The 18,094-nt window shown below is 40.3% G+C and overlaps 1 protein-coding gene across 9 annotated transcripts in view; it reads right to left on the bottom strand.

The window, feature by feature from the left end:
- Positions 1-18,094, bottom strand: part of ADAMTS9 (ADAM metallopeptidase with thrombospondin type 1 motif 9) — a 157,176-nt gene that overhangs the window by 99,217 nt on the left and 39,865 nt on the right. For all 9 annotated transcript variants that reach the window (XM_073230841.1, XM_017666472.3, XM_073230840.1 and 6 more), the window contains 5 exons: positions 12,904-13,049; positions 5,229-5,410; positions 5,002-5,138; positions 3,366-3,483; positions 3,032-3,127 (listed from right to left, as the gene is read on the bottom strand). In XM_073230841.1, coding sequence (XP_073086942.1) covers positions 3,032-3,127; positions 3,366-3,483; positions 5,002-5,138; positions 5,229-5,410; positions 12,904-13,049 — 679 coding nt within the window. The remainder of the gene's footprint in view (positions 1-3,031; positions 3,128-3,365; positions 3,484-5,001; positions 5,139-5,228; positions 5,411-12,903; positions 13,050-18,094) is intronic.

Below are 18,094 nucleotides of genomic sequence, written 5' to 3' on the forward strand. Positions count from 1 at the left end.
AGAGTGTGGCTTGACTGACTTTTAAAAAATATGAGGGATAAAGATGAAGATGGCTTAGCAATGCAACAGCTGTGATGACTCGAGCGAGGCTCAACGGTGTGTTTTAAAACCTTCTGAGAGCATTACTGCAACTTCCTTTAAGCCAACAGTCAACATTCATATACCCTGGATTTGATGACAACATCATATTCTTCCTAACTTGTTAAGAAACCACTGTAAGGTTCAAAGGCTCTGAGGTCTCCACTTTCACACTCAGTGAACTGTGACTCGCCGTCTATGCCTGCACTTTCCATTCGCTCTTCTGCCAACAGGTGACTTTACCATACCATTCATTAAAGAGCCATGACTGCCCAGACTGCCTGTGCCAAATGGCAAATTTTCTATAATTCTGTTTTCATTCTTTACAAGGAGATTAGGAAACCTCCACTGAGGAATAAAAGGTTATCAGGAGGTGCCCTGCACTTCAGGTGCCTGACCTGGGTGAAGTTAACGTGAGGCCACTATTTGGAAGATTATGTTTCCGAGGAGAAGAATGGAGGAGAATCCCTCTCCCTTTCAAGGAGAAAAAAGGTGCAGGTCAGTTGGCTCTCAGGAAACAGATTAAGAGAGGAGGCTGCACGCAATGCTGCTGGATTTAATTAGGAAGTAGTAAGGCCACAGCAGTCACATGTTCAAATTTACAACCCAGAGCATGACGTAAAACGCTTGACCCATTTTGCATAGTGATGGAGTGAGCAGAGCGGAATTCCCAAGAAATAATTTTTAAGAGGGTCCCAAGAACACTGCTCATTATCCTAAAATTTACCACCCACTTGGATATGTAGGGTCGGACAAAGCTGGTGCAGCCACTGTGTGACGGGTCACCAGCAACTCAACGGTGCTGGAAAGAAGGAATGATTCTGTGTATTTCCATGCTAATCCCATCTCCCATTAAGCAAACAGTAGGTTCTCAGTAAAGGCAGCATGAGCAACGGTTGTTCAACAACTCAGTAATCATTTCCTTAGTGCATTCATGGGTAGACTTTATGTGAAAATACAGACAGAACCTCTGACCTTAGAGTGCTAGTGTTTCACTTGAATAAATGAGAAACAAAGTTGTCTCATCTCAGTTAAAGGCACCTCCCTCCTTGCAGTTGTTCAGGTCAGAACTGTGGAGTCACTGTTGCCTCATCTCTTTCTCTCTTAAACCATATTCAATCTATAAACAAATCATGATGGCTCTACCTTCAAAAAATATCCATAGTTTGACCACATAATGCCACCTGCACTGTTCCCATTTGGGACCAAGCCACCAGCATCTCTCTCCCAAATTATTACAGTAAGTGCTTAGCCAGTTTTCCTGCTTCGACTCTGTATCCTTCTCCTTTGAAAATATAAGTATGGTTATAGCTTGTTATTCTTTGGAGCAACACCTCCAGTAGCTCCCTGGGTCTCTCAGAGGACAAGTCCTTTCAGTGGCTCTATGGCCGCATGGCACCTAGTCCGATATCTCTTTGGCCTCCTTGAGGACTCTCCTCCATGCTTATGCAGCTGCAGCTATACTGGCTTCCCTCTGTTCTTGGAACAATCCAGACATACTCCTACTGCAAAGGTTTCGCACTGGCTGATCCCTGTGCCTCCTCCCCGGGACAGCCTGTTACCTCCTGCTACAACTCAAACATTTCAACTCTACTGTTCCCACCTCACCCTTGGTATCCCAATTTCCTTTATGGTGCTCTCTTTTTTAATACCATGTATCCCTTCTAACATTATACATTTGCTTATCTATTAAGTTGTTGTTTATTGTCTAACTACTACCATTAAAATGTAAGTTCCAAGAAGACAGAGGCTTTCTTTAATCTGTTTTACTTACTGTGCCCAGAATAGTGCCTGACACATATTAAATAAGTGAATGAATGAAGGACTGTGTAATGCAGCAAATGCTGTAGTGGAGTCATGTGTAAATATTATTCTAGATTAGCATTGCTGGCTTGGCTAAAGGATCACTGTCTATCTATGGAGGGTTTCATACACACACCCCAAAATACAGATCAGGTTCCTAACCTGTAGTCCCAGTGAACAGTCATTTACGAGCTCAGTAGGCCCAAATGTTTGGGGTGAGTCTCTATAGTGGCTGTGTTCAGATAGATAAATAGAGTTTCTGCCTAGACATTATAAGAGAGAAAGTCCATTCATTTATTTAAAAAGTGACTGCCCAGCAAGACTGCCCTGTTTTCTTCCAGATTTGAGCCCAAGCTGTGCTATTCTCACGGCTAGGAGGAGTCTGGTTGTGTATGCTGACCGGTTGGATCCCTTTCAGTCATGACTTCCCTCCCCATGTCCTTCTTTTAATTAAAAATGATGGGGAAAATGTCATCACTTACAGCAGTTCTCAGAATTAGAAACTGAAGTGGGAGTGGGTTGAGCAGATTGCTGAAAATAAACAGCATTGCTGGTGTGTTGTGATTTAAATGTAAGAATAGTCATGAGTTTAATCGTGTGCCTGGGCAAGAGAAGGATGAGGAATCTAGAAAGTGACAAGGTGGGCCATTCAGGTAATGACATGAAAAATCTATCGCCACCACAGAACCTTCTGGAATGACCAGGCACAATGAAATACTGAATATGTCTACTAGTGGTCTGCTGTTAGTTCGAGTTGATAGCATTAAAATTGAGTCAAGTAATCCCTCTAAGAAAACATGTGCAAGTCAGTTACAGCATAAATTAATTTAAAAGACACAAAGACAACAATGATGTTATGCTAGACTTGCAAGGAAAGTACTTTCAAAATTTGATTTAGGGCCTTTCTATTTTCTAAGATCCAGAGGAAATCCCTTGATATTGACTATTATAACTATACAACTCCTAAATCAATACTCAGAGGGTGTACAAATGAGGAAGAAGTAAAATTATGAATTTCAAGATCAACATTTTTTATGAAATTACATGACATCTGAAAGCTCTCCACGTACAACACAGGGAAGGAAGTAGTGTCTGCCAACGGCTCCAGAAAGCCAGCACTCCTATGAGCAACAGGGGCATCCCATCTCACCTAAGTAGTTATCATCCTCTGATTTCCCTGAGAAACTGTGCTGCCGCACATCGATATTGGTAGCACCAGCTGGAATTCGGACCACAGTATTGTAACCTGAAAAGAATATAGCAGAAATTTGGTATTTCATAGCATGATTCACTTTCTCTAAGCATAAAAGGTTGGAAACAAATAAATACAGTATAATTCTCACTATTAGGTGACCTTTAGCCAGATGGGTAATGTACCTTAACAAGCCTGAATGTATACATTAATACATTTACATATTACATGTGGTTAACAATTTTTAAACTAAACATTTTCCTTCTCATGATTCTTAGAAATAGATTCTCACCATAATGCACTGTATTAAATGTTCCTGCCACTGTTTTGCATGAAGAATTATCACCACCACAAACTCCGCACTTATCTCTCCGGGCTTTTGAGTTTAAAACATGATCGCATCCAGCTTGCTTTTAAAAACAAAATATTTGAAATAAATGGTAAGTATTAGAGTGATTATAAAATGGCAACTAAGTTGTTTCTTTGAATTATGTGCATTTAAAATGACAAGGAAGTTAAGTCCCTGTAAACTTGCAAGAGTTGAGAACTCTCAAATTGTCTAGGGCCTTGCTAGGGACAATGTGGCCCTTGGACTAGCAGCCATGGGCATACCCAACCTTGAATGCAGAATCTTGGGGCCCACCCAGTTGCACTGAATCAGAATAAATTTTCTGGCATGTTAACAAGACCCTTAGATGCTTCTCTTACAGATTAAAATTTGAGAAGCACTAGTCTACAAGTAAGTGGGAAAAAATAAGAAAAACTGCTCAGGAATGAAAAAAAAAGGAGTGGCAAGGACTTATCCAATTCAAGAACTGACTTCTCAACTGAGGGGAGCAGCCACTGTCCACTACAGGCTACTGCTGCCATACAGAACTAGAAGCCCAGCGTTGGCATTTCTTAATTTTTCAAGAGGAGCTGGAGAATTTGATTTTATGTAAAATCCTCTATGTTTAAATACTGGCTATGAATGAGGACAAAACTTGACTGCAGGCTGTCCGTTTGAGGCCTTAGGCCCCAAGTGACCTCCTGGTGTTCTTCACATCTTAATGTGACACAGCAGTGCGGACTGAGGTCTGAGGAGGACACCAGCAACGGCCAATCTAAGATCAGGAAGGCAGAGCCCATTCACATTCTTGTCCATTTTGCTCCTTTGTACGAACTGGAATTTGAGGAAAACCTCAATGTTTTGCCATAGAATGGACGAACAAGGAAATATGCAGTGTAGTGAGCTGGGAAGGAAGGAGGTGAAGTTCTTAGGGACTCTTTCAATGAAATCCTTCTGACTAGGAACTCCAATTTGTCTTGGGCCATGTGCAAAGAAAAAAATGCATTATCTCAGAGTGTGGCTGTGTTAGGAATGATTTTGGACTAATGAGAACAATCAAGTAGTGTGAAGCCCCTCAAGAAATCACTGCTCTGATGCTTTACCATCTGCCAGAAGTGTTGTGATCTGCCCTTCTAAGAATAATCAACAGGCACGTCTCAGGGGGAAGCCATTGTGCTTACAATCAGAAAGAGAAATCTGAGTGAGACCAGCTCTTCCTCACCACATCAGTCTAGAATACTTGCTGTCAGGAAGCATTTGGGTTTAACCTTAAGCACTGACATTGCAGGAAAAAAAGTGTACGCGCACGCGCGCGCATGTGTATGTGTGTAAATTATTATAATGAATTTTCAGGAGGAGGTTTTGTGAAGACTCCCCCAGAGGTTGAGGATGTCAGACAAATTGAGGGCAGTGGTTCTCAAACTTTGGCATGGATCAGAGTCAGGTGCTGTTGATGTATGTGAGTCTGGGGTCCACACCCTGAGAACTACAGCCCTGGAGACAGTGCACAGGGATTAGCAAATGCTATTCTGTCAAGGAAGCTACACACCACAGCTTTTGCAGCAAGACCACAGTGGAAAAACCACCACCTGAGGCTTACCCGGCAAAGGCCTTGGACACAGATATCGTTGGTGTCCTGGCCGCAGGGAGTTCCATCTACCACTCTGTCTCGGAGCTGATAGTAGGCCGTGTTCCCTGCCACCCTGCAGAACAGCTTGCACCGGTCCTTCATCAAGACTACAGAGGAGAAACATGATGCAATGGACTTTCGTGCCAGGACTGCATGCCAGCCTGCCCACCCGGGGCACTTGCCCTGGAGGTACTTACTTCCACTGTACTTAGGGACCCAGCGCACATTTGGAAGGAGACCATTGATGTTAAAATGCTTCCCGTCGAAGTGAGCACACTGTTCATCCCGGAAGTCTCTCTTCTGCTTGAGACATGGCTCTGTGTTGCAGGACTTAAATTTCATTCTACGCCCTACACAGTACTTTCCACCATTTTTCGGCCTGCAAAATTAAACAACAGACACACTGTACTATTATGCCTTTCTCCCCACATCACTCTCTTCTCTGTGGCTTCTGTCTTCTACGGAAGCTAACTGGAAGTGGCCAGTGACAGAGGACAGGGTAAGGACTCTGAAGTCCAGGTTTGCACTCCGCCTTCAACACCATATAGTGTGTGACCGTGAGCAAGTCACTCAATCTCTGCCAGCCCAGGCCCCTCCATCTGCAAAATGGGGAAGTGGTATCAGGTACGGCTGTTTTGAGGATAAAATGTTAGAGCGTGTAACAAAGTTTGAATACAAAACTATTTGGCCATTTTCTGTCCTCTTTCTCCTGTACATTCACATTCCTTTGACTTTAAAATGTAGGAGGTAAAGCATGCAGATGATAGTTAGAATGCCCCCTGTCTACCTTCCATAGGATATTCTGATGGGAGACTATCTGAACACTTGAATCATGCACTGCCATTTATTCTCTCCTTCTCTCCCACCGTAAAGCAACTGGTTTTGTTTGTTCTGTTTTACAAGTAAGAGGAAATAAAGAGAATGTGCTCATAGTTTGACCGACTTAATAGAAGAAGTACTAAAGAATGTACTGGCTTCATTAACAGTATGGAATACTATCATCATGGTAAATAACAGTAAATACCATAGTAAATGTCATATTTACTATGATAACAGTATGGAATACACTGTAAAGCATCACAGTGCAAATTTAATCTCAGCATGGAACCCCTGTTCATGTATTTTACTGATGTGACCTAGAGAGATTATGCAAAACACCTCCCAGCAGTCAACAGCTCACCAAATTCATCATGGAAATGGGAAGATCACGGAATCACAGCAAGTCCGGCTCACCTACCCAGGGCCAATGCAGCTCGGATTTTACAGCTACCCTAGGATTCCTCTGACCCAGAAAGAAAGTTTCCCACCTTTTGTTTTTGTTTTTGCTTTTTTTAGAATGTTCTTCCAGAGTTCTAGAATGCAAGGCAGTCGCAGAGGAGGTAAGATGCTGGATTGGATCTGGGTTCCAATCTCCCCACTATCCTGTGTGACCTTAGACAAACCTCTTAGCCTTCCTGAGCATCACTACCCGCCTTCTCTAAAATGAACCACAAAGATCCCTGAAAATGTTAGCTACTATGATAATATGTCAGCACTACCTATATACCTACCAACCTAACCTGATCTGAGTGAGCAGTTTGTTTTGATTGCCAAATCTGAGCCACAACATTGCTTGCACTGTTAAGATAGGACTCAATGCCCCAGCAGTGCCCAAGTCTGAAGAAGGGCTATTTGGCTCTCACAGGATTATAAACAGGCTCCCTAGATCAGAGATCTGCACAGTAAGGTAAGAGCCTGAGCTTTGCAGTACACACTGGGTACTTCTGGGTAAGCTACCTGGTCTCTCTGAACTCCACCCTGCACACATAAAACAGAGATAAAATTGTCCACCTTAAAGGATTGTTGTGAATCTGAGGAGCTTAGCAAGGAGTCTGGTATTTACTGTTATTTACCATGACGATAAATCTAGGGATGCAAAAGGGCACCGAACTCAGCAGTATGTATGTCTGATTGCTTCCCCATTAAACATAATTAAGCTCATATGCTTTGCAACTGCACTGTGCACTCAACTTGCCAAAACTCGTGTATCTTGCCCAAGGGTAAGGCAGATGAGGTACTTTTATGCCAAATGGCAGGAGATTCAGATTTTGCCCATGGTCACACAGCGAATAAAAGAACGGAGACAGCCCTGGAATTCCAAGTTTCCGAGGTTCTCTCTGTGCTCTCTCTGCCGCCTGATGCAGGAGTTACAGTCACAATCTTCTCTTTTTCTCTTTTGCTGCCACTTAGAGACAATTGGTTTCCTCAGTACCGAGGCACCCTAGTCTCATGCATAAAGAATCACAGGTTATATCTGAATAATTAGATCACCCCACACGTCTGCTTGGGTGAAATGTGCTTTAAACGTGCTATGAGGAAGACCCTTTTCAACTTCTCCTCAAATTGAAATATTTATGGAATCCTTTCAAGTGCCCCAACCAACTATGGTGGATCATGCCTTTACCTATTGCCTAAAAGTAACTCCTATTTCTTTTCTTTTGAACTTAAATATTTTCAAAGTTGAGTTTCCCCCCTTTTGGTTCTCTTATACAACGAGTCTTAACTGATTCCTGAAATTGATCAAAGGCAGTAGTTTTTTGCATTGCGAAGAGTTAATACTTATGGGTGGCTTCTCTTCAATGGCAGCAGTTGCCAGCTTTCCTTGCTTTGACCAATGTCAAATGGCAAACAGCACTTAGTGATTTATTTTGATAACAGACATTTTTAATAAATAACACATGAAAAATACTCTATGTGAAAGGTAATATTGTTAAGGGCTATAAATATGGCTTCTGCAAACAAGGGGTTTCAATTTGAGCTCTGCCTTTTAATGGCACAATTCTAGGCAAGTTGCCTAATCTCTCTAAGCCTCAGTTTCCCTACATGCAAAAGGGAGATGATGCTAATACCTATTTCGCAGGACTGAGGGAGGGTTACCCAGGCTGACACGTTCAAAGCACTTGAACAAGGCCTGCTACGCCATAAATGTTGAGCCGTTACAATGGTCTTCAATCTACAGCCCATGGGCCAGTCCTGACAACTGCCTGTTTTTACATGGCTAGTGAGATACCAATGGCTTTTTACATTAGAAATAATTAAGAAAAAATAAGAAGAATATTTCAAAACACATAAGAATTACATGAAATTCACATTTCAGTGCTCACAATTAAAGTTTTATTGGAACAGAGCTATGCCTACTCTTTTCATATCATCTACGTATGTTTCTTACTAAATTGGCAAGGTTGAACAGTTGGGACAGAGATTCTACGATCCACAAAGTCCAAAATATCTATTGACTATTTTAGAGAAAAATATTCCCCTACAGTGAAGGTTTATGGACCCCAGAGCCATTCTTGTGTACAAATCACCACGCGACTTTCCATTAGTTGGCATGGCCATGTGGTGAGGTAGATAGTGGCATCCCTGTTTGTGAACCCTCGTTTGAACTGGGTTCAGAAACGTTACATAACCTGGCAAGGCCACATGCCCACCAAGCAAGAAGAGCTGGCTGAGAGACCAACCCGGGTCTCCCTGACCCAAAGCCACCATCTCGCCTCTCTTCTCTGCTGCATCTCTTGAAACACAACTGTTTCCATATGAATACTCATTCCGTGACTTAATTTACTTTCTATGTAAAGGCAGATTGTATTGATTAATTAACATAAATTTGCTCATTTGAAATATATGGCTTTTCTTATATCCTAGACAATGTAATCTCTCCCTGATTTGCATTTACCATGTAATGGGGAAGGCTTTAGCTAACTGAACAGACCTTTCAGCATGGAAAAAATTCATGCTATAATTTAATAATTTAGCTGGATAGGAGTATTTTTTTCCATGTAGGTAAATAATGAAAATTATAGGAAATGCAGCATCAAAACTAATATTAACCACATGTTCCAACTATTAAGATACTTTAAATATACTGTGTGTCCAATAGGGATGGAAAGGGCTTAGGGAAATTGCTAGGTTAATTATTATGAAAGTAACTTTGTTCAGCACAGTCAAGCTGAATCTTCCTCTCAAGCACACAACCATGCCTACTAATACCTACAAAGAAAACTGGGGATACTGCGTGGCTAAGGCTATAAAGGAATTTTTGCAAATATCATTACAGATGCATTCTGCCCTCAAGGAAAGTTAAACTCTGGTCTGCAAATGTGCTTGAACAGAAATCTTGACTCCTATGTTTACTTACAATGAATCACAGCAGACAGATTAGGGTTAGCATAAGAAAATTTCTACTGATGCAACAGGCAGCCCCAGAAGGTAGTGAGTTTCCCATACTTGGAGGGTTTTAAGAAGGGGTCTAAACGGCCAACTGCAGAGAATAGTGAACGACTATGCAAGGATTAGATGGGATGGGCCAGGGAGCTGTACTAGTGATCTTTACTGATCCTTCCAAAGCGGGCAGTGTATGGGATGATATAACCTTTATTCATTCATTAGTTAATGGCTCTCCTACAGTAATTCTTGATATTTTAAGATAGGTCCACCCAATTCAGCACCTCAAAAAACTGCTGTAATTCTTTATAGCTAAATGAGAGATTGGTTTTCTTAGGTGAAGCTGATATATGTCTGTTTCTTTTCTGTAAGATTTCATGACTGTGGTGAAAGCCTGAGAAATGTCTAGCTCACAATCTTGTCTTTTTTTCAAATGTATGACTTTAATATTATTTTTTAAATTTAATCTATCTCCTAATTTAGAAGCAAAATAGAAGCACTGGAAGAGGGAAATGCTTCCCCTTTCCTGAAGAACTGGAGTGACTTTTTATTTTGATGGGCCGAAGAGTTCTACAGACTATTTTGTTCAGGCACCAGGAAGCTCAGAGCCAGATTTAGAGCATAAAGTAACAAGTATAGTGCCCAGTGGCCTGAGAAGGCACCTTGTAGTTCCAGCGCTGGTTTTGTTTTTGGTGGTTCTGATTTAAATGTTTACTCTATTGCATGTTTTTTACAGATCGGGTAACCATATAATAAGCTATCCAATCAAGGACATAGAATGTAAAGGGGAGCTGTTAATAACTTCTCCAGGACAACAGATGTTAATTGGGATTGGCCTTACACACTAGAACATATGCTCATCTTTTCTGTGGAGCATGAGTCAAAAATGGGATTAAAAATAAAGCATTTAAAGAAAAGATTAGGGCACCATTCTCATGAGGTCAAACTTGTAAGCACTACATTATCAGTTGAGACCAAAAACTTTTTGACCCAAATCAGAAAGCATCTGGTTTCTACAGTTTGCTCACTGAGTACATCATAACCCCATATGTATGGCAAAGCTACTTCTCTGGTTTAGCTTTTATGCTCTCAGGGAAAAAAAACCCCTAAAAATAAAGCATAATATATCTGGATGCTAAACAAAGACATTCTAGAATTGCATGAATACTGCGAAAAAAATAAAGACAATCCAGTGTTCTTAACAGAGACATACACTGGATTCTAAAAATGGAGCTCTACATGATACTTGAAGGGCTTCTCAAACTGAGAAAAGGCATGTTACCAGTGAGGGGGACTGTTCCCCTCAAACTCCCTGAGAATCATGACAGTAACCACATCTGCATTCTACACACTGAGTCACCTGCTCTGCAAATTTCTTTGAACAAGCTGTTAAACTGAGGTTTGGGTCAGATTTTCCCTTTTCTGTGTTCCTTTCTCTTGTCAAATTAATTCTCCAGTGCCACTGTAACTTCACTTTTCAGAGGCAGACTCCTCCCTCAATTCACAGGCACATCCCAAAGTGCACATAATTGGAAGGGTTTTAATGAAATGATGTCAGTATTGACACTCCACTAGGTGGACTGCACCATTTTAAAACCTCTCAAAGCAAACAGAAAGGACAAGACTATGACTGAAGTCTTTAATGATCAGTCCTAACTTCTCACTGGGAGGATCTTTGCTTTACTTTGAAGCTCAAGATACTTTCCTGCTGAGATCTTTATACTGGGTGATTTTCTTTGTCTGGCCCACTCCAGTTATGGAGTGATTACTTCTAGAATTGCTCTAAGACTTAAAAAAAAAAGAGAAAGAAAGAAAAGTCCAAACATTTCTTTTCAATGGAATATTCTTGAATAAAAATTTTAAAAATGCCTACTGTTTGCAATATCCATTAGCTTATAATAAAAGCTTACTATAAATAATAATTTGGTTCAATGTAGCCACCAAGTAAGTTTTAATTTTTTAAAAGATGATCATGTTTACTCTTAGTGTAAAATGTTTTCTTTGAAGGCTTCAACAATACAAAGAGCTAGGATATATAATTGATTTTCAAAAGCAGGTTGCGGAATACTACACATAGCATGATACTTATTTTATAGTATATGATGCTTATTTCACCTGGGCAATCTTTTTTAAAGTCCAAAATGATACACAGCACACAGGTTTCTACTAGTTATTTCCTGTGGAGAGTATGTGGTGGATATGAATAATGACAGTTTTTTTAGGTTGGATAGTTTTGTGTCTGAATTTTTTGAAAGAATGTACTACATTTATACCATTATTTAAAAGTATAAAATATAGACTCTACACAAAATCTAATGTTTATGTCCATAGCTATGGTGTTAGATTTATAACCCGAGGCTATGTCTTACAGGTCTTTAGTTGTCTTTATAGAGGTGATTATTTAGTGGATATGAAATAAATGCAGGATTGTGAACTGAAGTGAACCGACCATTTTGTACTACAGAGTATTTATTTAGACCAGGCCTTACAGCAGTGGCCTGAATTACATTCTTTTTGGTGCACACAATTCAGATCTTTCTTTTAAAATATTTGGAAGCTTTGTCAAGCATGGGCCCTTTTCCTGCCTGGGAACAACCAGCAGACTGGAGTAGCGCCCCGCACTGGGCTTCCCGCCCTCTGCAGTGCAACCACCCTGGGTCACTCCAGCTCATTTTCTACTTGACCTGCTTGCTTCTTCTACAATTCAGTCTCTATTCCTAATATGAGCTATTAAAAATAACTGAGCATTGCTGGCAAAATCATTTTACATAACCCCAAAGCAGCTGGTTCTTCAAAATGATTGTTGGTTTATATATCTAAAAACTAGCCCTATCATGTGAAGACTTCTTGGGACCCCAGCCTATCTAGGTTCAATGTCAATAATGCCATGTATTATTTTCTATTCCTTAAACTTGATACATCTTAGATCCACATAAAACTGGATGTCATTCCTTGTAATTGAAGACAGTGATTTTTTAAATCTACTTATAAACAGCCTCTCCTAAGAACATATTTATTCTGATAGATGCTGGGAAAAAGACCTTTTGACTGTATTTGAACAGGTAAGTCCTAAGAAGGTCAGGGTGGTAGAAACAGCCATGGCCACATAATGAGAATCATCCTGAAAAGCAGGACTGACACTCAATCTACAAACCATCAGGTTGTGGGGTGTGGACCTCAGGGGTCTCACCTGTAAAACAACTAGATTGATTCAAAAATGAATTCCTGCCTTGGAGCTCCAGGTCCCTTAGGGTCTGCTGATGCCACCTCGGGGGTCTGTGTGTCCCTTTCAGCATTCACCGACATTTAGCTGCAACCTGGATGGAGATGTGCCAATTTCTCTTGTTTTCCTTGTGAAAAACGATCTGTTCACTTTATTAGCACAGCATCCCAGGCACAGGGGTCACTCAAAATTGTTAAGTAGGCTAACCGACACAATAGCATCTATTGTTTGGTAGGCAAAACTTTTAACGAAAAAGGATCTTGGAGCAAAATGGTAACACAGAGGGGAGGTGCCAGGGGATAAACATGTTGCATAGATGCCATCAGGTAGGCAACCCTACCCTCTAACTTGGAAAAATCTCTTCATCTGCCTCCAGCTGAATTATTCCCTCTAGGAAGTCTTCTCCCCTGCTACCCAGTAGGACAGTAATGAGTTCTAGGACTTACTCGGGCCTGTTGCACTCTCGAACAGCTGTTCTGATGCCCCCTCCACACGTTCTTGAACAGGTTCCAAAATGGCTCCAACTTCCCCAGGATCCATCAGTCACGGGGACCTCCATTTCTTTGGGAACACAAAATCCAAACTTGCAGTGCTGTATTTAATAAGGGGAACAGTGAGGGAGCGCTCGGTGCGTGAGACAATGCAGGACCCACCGTCCTCTTAAATACACATTTCCATTTTCTTCAACCTGCTGTTGGGAAATGCTGTAGTATCATCAGCTATATGAATAATCGAAGCTGTAGGGACTTTGACCTCATACTTAACTGACTTTAGGCTGTGTGTTCATTTACAGCATGTTTGAATAAAGCTACCCAGTGAGTGGTTGGCTCTAGACTGTCGGGTGACTCCAATGGCCAGCTTCAAAGTCCTCAATTAGTCTCCTTGGAAAAATGAGGACTGGAGTTGGGCACCGTGGTTGTAGACAGGCCCCAAATTAGTTACTTGCTTTGCATACTGAATTTCCATTAACAAGGCCTAGAATGTTGTGAGCTGGGTAAAATTATAATGCTTTATTGTCCCCCACAGATTTGAAAATGCAATTTTAATTAAATTAAATAGGAGAGGAAAAAAACCGAGTTACATGATTCCTATAAATTCACCCCACCAAAGCACACAGGATGAGGCTAATGCAAAATGGACACATTACAGAAAGCCCTAAACTTTATTGCTTTTTTGTCATGAACGGTTTTAGATTCTCTAGCCTGGAGCAGGAAGAAAGCCATGATGTTTAAAATAAAACAAAACGAAATAAAACTCCTCAGCAGGACAAGAGATTCAAGAAGCCCACTTTGACCCTCTTCCATTGTTGGGGTGTGAGGCCCTGCCACAAAGCTGAGGTCACTGAGCAGTGGACAAAGGAAGACTGGCGACAGTGGCAGCAGGAGGGTGATGCCCCGTGGCTCACTTAGGCCTCTGAGTGATTTATCTGCAGGGAGAACTCAGGCACGGAAGGGAGAGGTGCAGGGCCATGAGACCAGGGGGCTGGGGGCGTGTGTAGGGAAAGTGGACAAGAGGCAGGGGAAGGTCCCTGTTTGAATGGCCAGCCCCATGAAAAGCTTGATGAACAATGATTTAAAAAGTGCAATTAAGCTTTCTCTATTCTGCCAGCTACTTCCCCTTGTAATTATCCTCTGAGAATATCTGAGGATATATTCCCTGCCCTGAGCTGTTTGCCTGAGGCTCAAAAGTTTCTGTACCCAAACCCAAAAAATGTGGGCAGAGGAAGAGGTGACCACATCACTCCCTGAACTCATTTTATGTTTGTTTTTATGGCAGTCTTGAACATTTCTTGGAACATATGCACATGAAAGTACAAGGGAGAAACACATGATCTAGAGTGCCACTATCCCATAAGAATGAAATGTGAGCCACATACTCAATTTTTTTTTAAATTCCTAGAAACCACACTAAAACAAATGAAAAGAAAAAACTGAAATTAATTTTAATCTTTAGCTCAAAATATCTAAAACACTATCTCTATATGTAATCAACATACAATGATAAGTTTTCGTACTTTTTTGTACTAGGTCTTCAACACCTAGTGTGTATTTTCACATAAGCACACCTCCTGCAGGATTACATGTCAAGTTCTCACTGGTCATGTGTGGCTAGTGTGGCCCATACTGGGCAGTATAGGCCTTAGAGGGACAAAGTTTAGCAGGCAAATTAATGGTTCTTCCAAAAACCAATTCTGTGACCTTGGACGAGTCACCTAACCTAGCTCTGCTTTCACAGCTGAAAAATGGAGACCAACCAGCCAAAGCTATCTTGAGTATAACATAAGACACTGTATCTAAAGCGCAGGTGAGCACATAGGGTGTAGGGCTTAAAGTTAGTAATAATAATGGCAAACATTTACATAGCACTTACTATTTCTCAGGCACTATTCTAAGCATTATATATATATACATATATATACATAAAACATATATATATGTAAATATATAAAAACAATGTATGTTTTTATAATTCATGAGTATTTGTATACATGAATATTTATATTCATATATATGTATAAATTATATATATTTAAATATGTATAAATTTAAAACAAAATATTAAATATAATATATAACATAAACATATATTAACTAAATCCTCACAGCAGGCTATAAAGTAGGTATTATCGTCATTTCCATTTCTGTAGGAAAGAAAATGTAGGCACAGAGTGGTTGACGGCAAACATCTGGAAGGGGCAGAACTGAGACTGAACCCTAATTTGACTCAAGAGTACATTCTTAACTATGACACATGCTACCTCTCAATTTTGGACAAAAGGGACAACTTTTGACATTTAAATAAAAACTGAAATTTAAAACAAGTGACTCCAAGTTGTCTACAGCAATACCCATTCTCTTCTTCATCCCTGGTAACAGAATCTACATTTCCCCAGATTCTTATACATATAAGAGTGGTCAAAAAGATGTCAAAAGTACTGGGTAAGATTCCTGGGAAGGTTCTCCTGCCCCTTTGGTTTCATTCTACCTGGAACTCTGGCTTGATGGCTAGAGCTACAGTAGCAATTTTGTGACCTTGAGGATGAAGACTTTTTGCATATGATAGTGGAACAGAGCGAAATTAAGAGCCTGGGTTGATGGTTTTATGGAGCTGCCACAACAGTTCCTTAACCTGCCTAGATTTGGACTAGCTTTTTGTATCAAAAAAACCCCAAATTTGCTTATACTGCTATATTTGGGGCTAATCTAAACAACAGCCCTAATTAATATATAATTGAGGTTAGCTGATACCTATATTCAGCATTCAAATCTTGCTGCCAGAAACATATTTTATAAACCCTACAAAGTAAGGAGAAATTTTTATATTTCTCCATACTTCTTACTAAAATCTGTCCTGAAAGTTAAATACTCTTTACTGATATGACCACTGATGGATATTCAAAGGAGAGGAAGAAACTTGGAAGAATATGAGAGGTGCCTTGCGATGACAAGAGGCTGGAAATCAGGTCCATTTGGCAAAAAGAATCTATTTTACCAGGCAAATTTGATTAACAATAATTACATACTGCAATAGGCATTACATCATAACAGAGCATTACGTGGCTGGTGATACCTGAACCAAAACATAGTGGCCTTTCCTAAGAGTGGCCAGAACAATTTAGATGATATTTTACCTAAATGCATCTTTTTTAAAAGGTTGGAAAAAGGACTTGGAGGTCAATTTTTTCTCAAGGAGGCTTAAAACAAAAAAGTTTAAAACCTCCAAGTCACAAACAGGGTAAAAATGAAAGTGTTAATGGACTTAACCAAAGAATGGAGAAAATAGACATTACAGACTCATTGATAACACTGTGTCAGCAGCCCAAGACAGATACTGCTGAGGGAGAAGGGCAGAATGAAGAGAAAGAAACAAAATTACCCTATATAGCAAAGGGAGTCAGAATTTGCTAGAAAAAAGGCATATGGTTTTACTGCCAAATCTATGAAAACAAAACAGAACAACAACAACAAAAAAAATAAAGAATTTCTAGGCCAACATATCCACCATCTTTGGCATTTGTAAAATGCATAACTACTCTTCAGGGGAATAAACACTCACATACCCACATCTTTAATAAAGGCAGCTAGACTTGGCCACTTTTCTAAAACACAACCAAAAATGTACCTATCATTTTCTCTGCATAGTTCCTTTTCTGAAAGTGTTCCTCGGAGCCTGCGCTCTGGAATGCCTTGAAGTCTCTTGTTCTTGCTCAACCCAAGCATACTTGGAAAGACTCTTCTGAAAGATCTCCCAAATTCTCCCATCCCTGAGGTGTAGGATTACCCTGCAATCCCTTATCACCTACTTCTGTTACGAAAACAGAAGAGGTGAAGAAGTCACAACACATCCTCCAAAGCCCTTCTTCTGTGTGCCGGGACTGACTGGGGTACCGTAATACTGCACTGAGCTGGGCAGCCTGTTCATGAGGATTTCACTGAACATAATTCACTTTATCATATTATTGAGAATTCTTCTTTGCTGTGGTTTTTCTAGAGATAACATGTGTCATAAATAAACATACTAGGTATGTGTATCAACTTGACCAAGAATCACAACATATATAATTGAGGTTACCAGTGATTTTTCTGAGATCAAACAGATTCAATTTAAGTAATATAGTTGGTTGATTCTAACTCAAGTCAACTAACGTGGTCATCAAGCAGGTATCATGTCTACCGTGATCTCCCATCAACAGCCATGTTTAGAAGGACTCAAAGGCCGTATCTTCCTTTTGTAAGAATGAGTGAATTCTTAATGGCCGCCATTGATCTTCCGGTTATCAACACACTGAGTTACATGTCCCACAAAAAGTCAAAGATTCACTCTGACCAAGCAGGTATATTTCTTTTTAAGCTAGTGAAAGTTGTGGAAGCTCTTAAGCCTATATCTATATATAGTTTTGGTTAGGTTGTTATTAAAGAAAGCTGTATTTTCAATTGCTGAAGTCCTTGCCATCGAGAAACAAGAATATGAACTGACTTAGTCACCAAGTCACACATAAAATTATTTTCATTGAAAATTTTTAATTTTTGTATTGAATTTGATTGTTTTAAAATAACTTGCATACCCTCTAGTTCCTGCAACGTTATAACCACCCTGAGGTAGGAGTGAAGCAACTCCTGTTTGGCCATTGGAAACCAAAGGAGCTAGGTGAGTTGGGGTTACAGACATTCCAGTAGACCCTTAGACCCCTTCAGACAAAGCAAAGGAGGGAATTAGGGTGGGGAGGGGTGGGGCAGGAAGGCTCTGCCTTGATTGAGCTGAGTGACACTGGGTAAGTCACTTCTCTGTGTTCCCCATCTATAAACTCAGGGAAGGGAGAGTTAAATCCCGTCATCTCTGAGGACCCCTTCCATAGACACATTCTGTGTGTTATTGTTTCCATAAAGTAAGGTGGAAGAAAATGAAATGAGATGAGAATATTAAAAGTGAGTCAAGTGGACAATGGGAAAAAGAGAGAAGAAAGGAAGTGTGTGTGTGTGTGTGTGTGTACAGATGACAAGAGACTTGGAATATAGCCCAGAGATTATATCACTGTATGGGACAGAATACCATTTTCAATATGGATTAAAAAATACCAGGTTTATACCTAAGACTGTTTGTAACCAAATTTTATGGATGATGACGATAATGATGTAT

The sequence above is a fragment of the Manis javanica genome, chromosome 3 (genome assembly GCF_040802235.1).
Source record: "Manis javanica isolate MJ-LG chromosome 3, MJ_LKY, whole genome shotgun sequence".
NCBI lineage: Eukaryota > Metazoa > Chordata > Mammalia > Pholidota > Manidae > Manis > Manis javanica.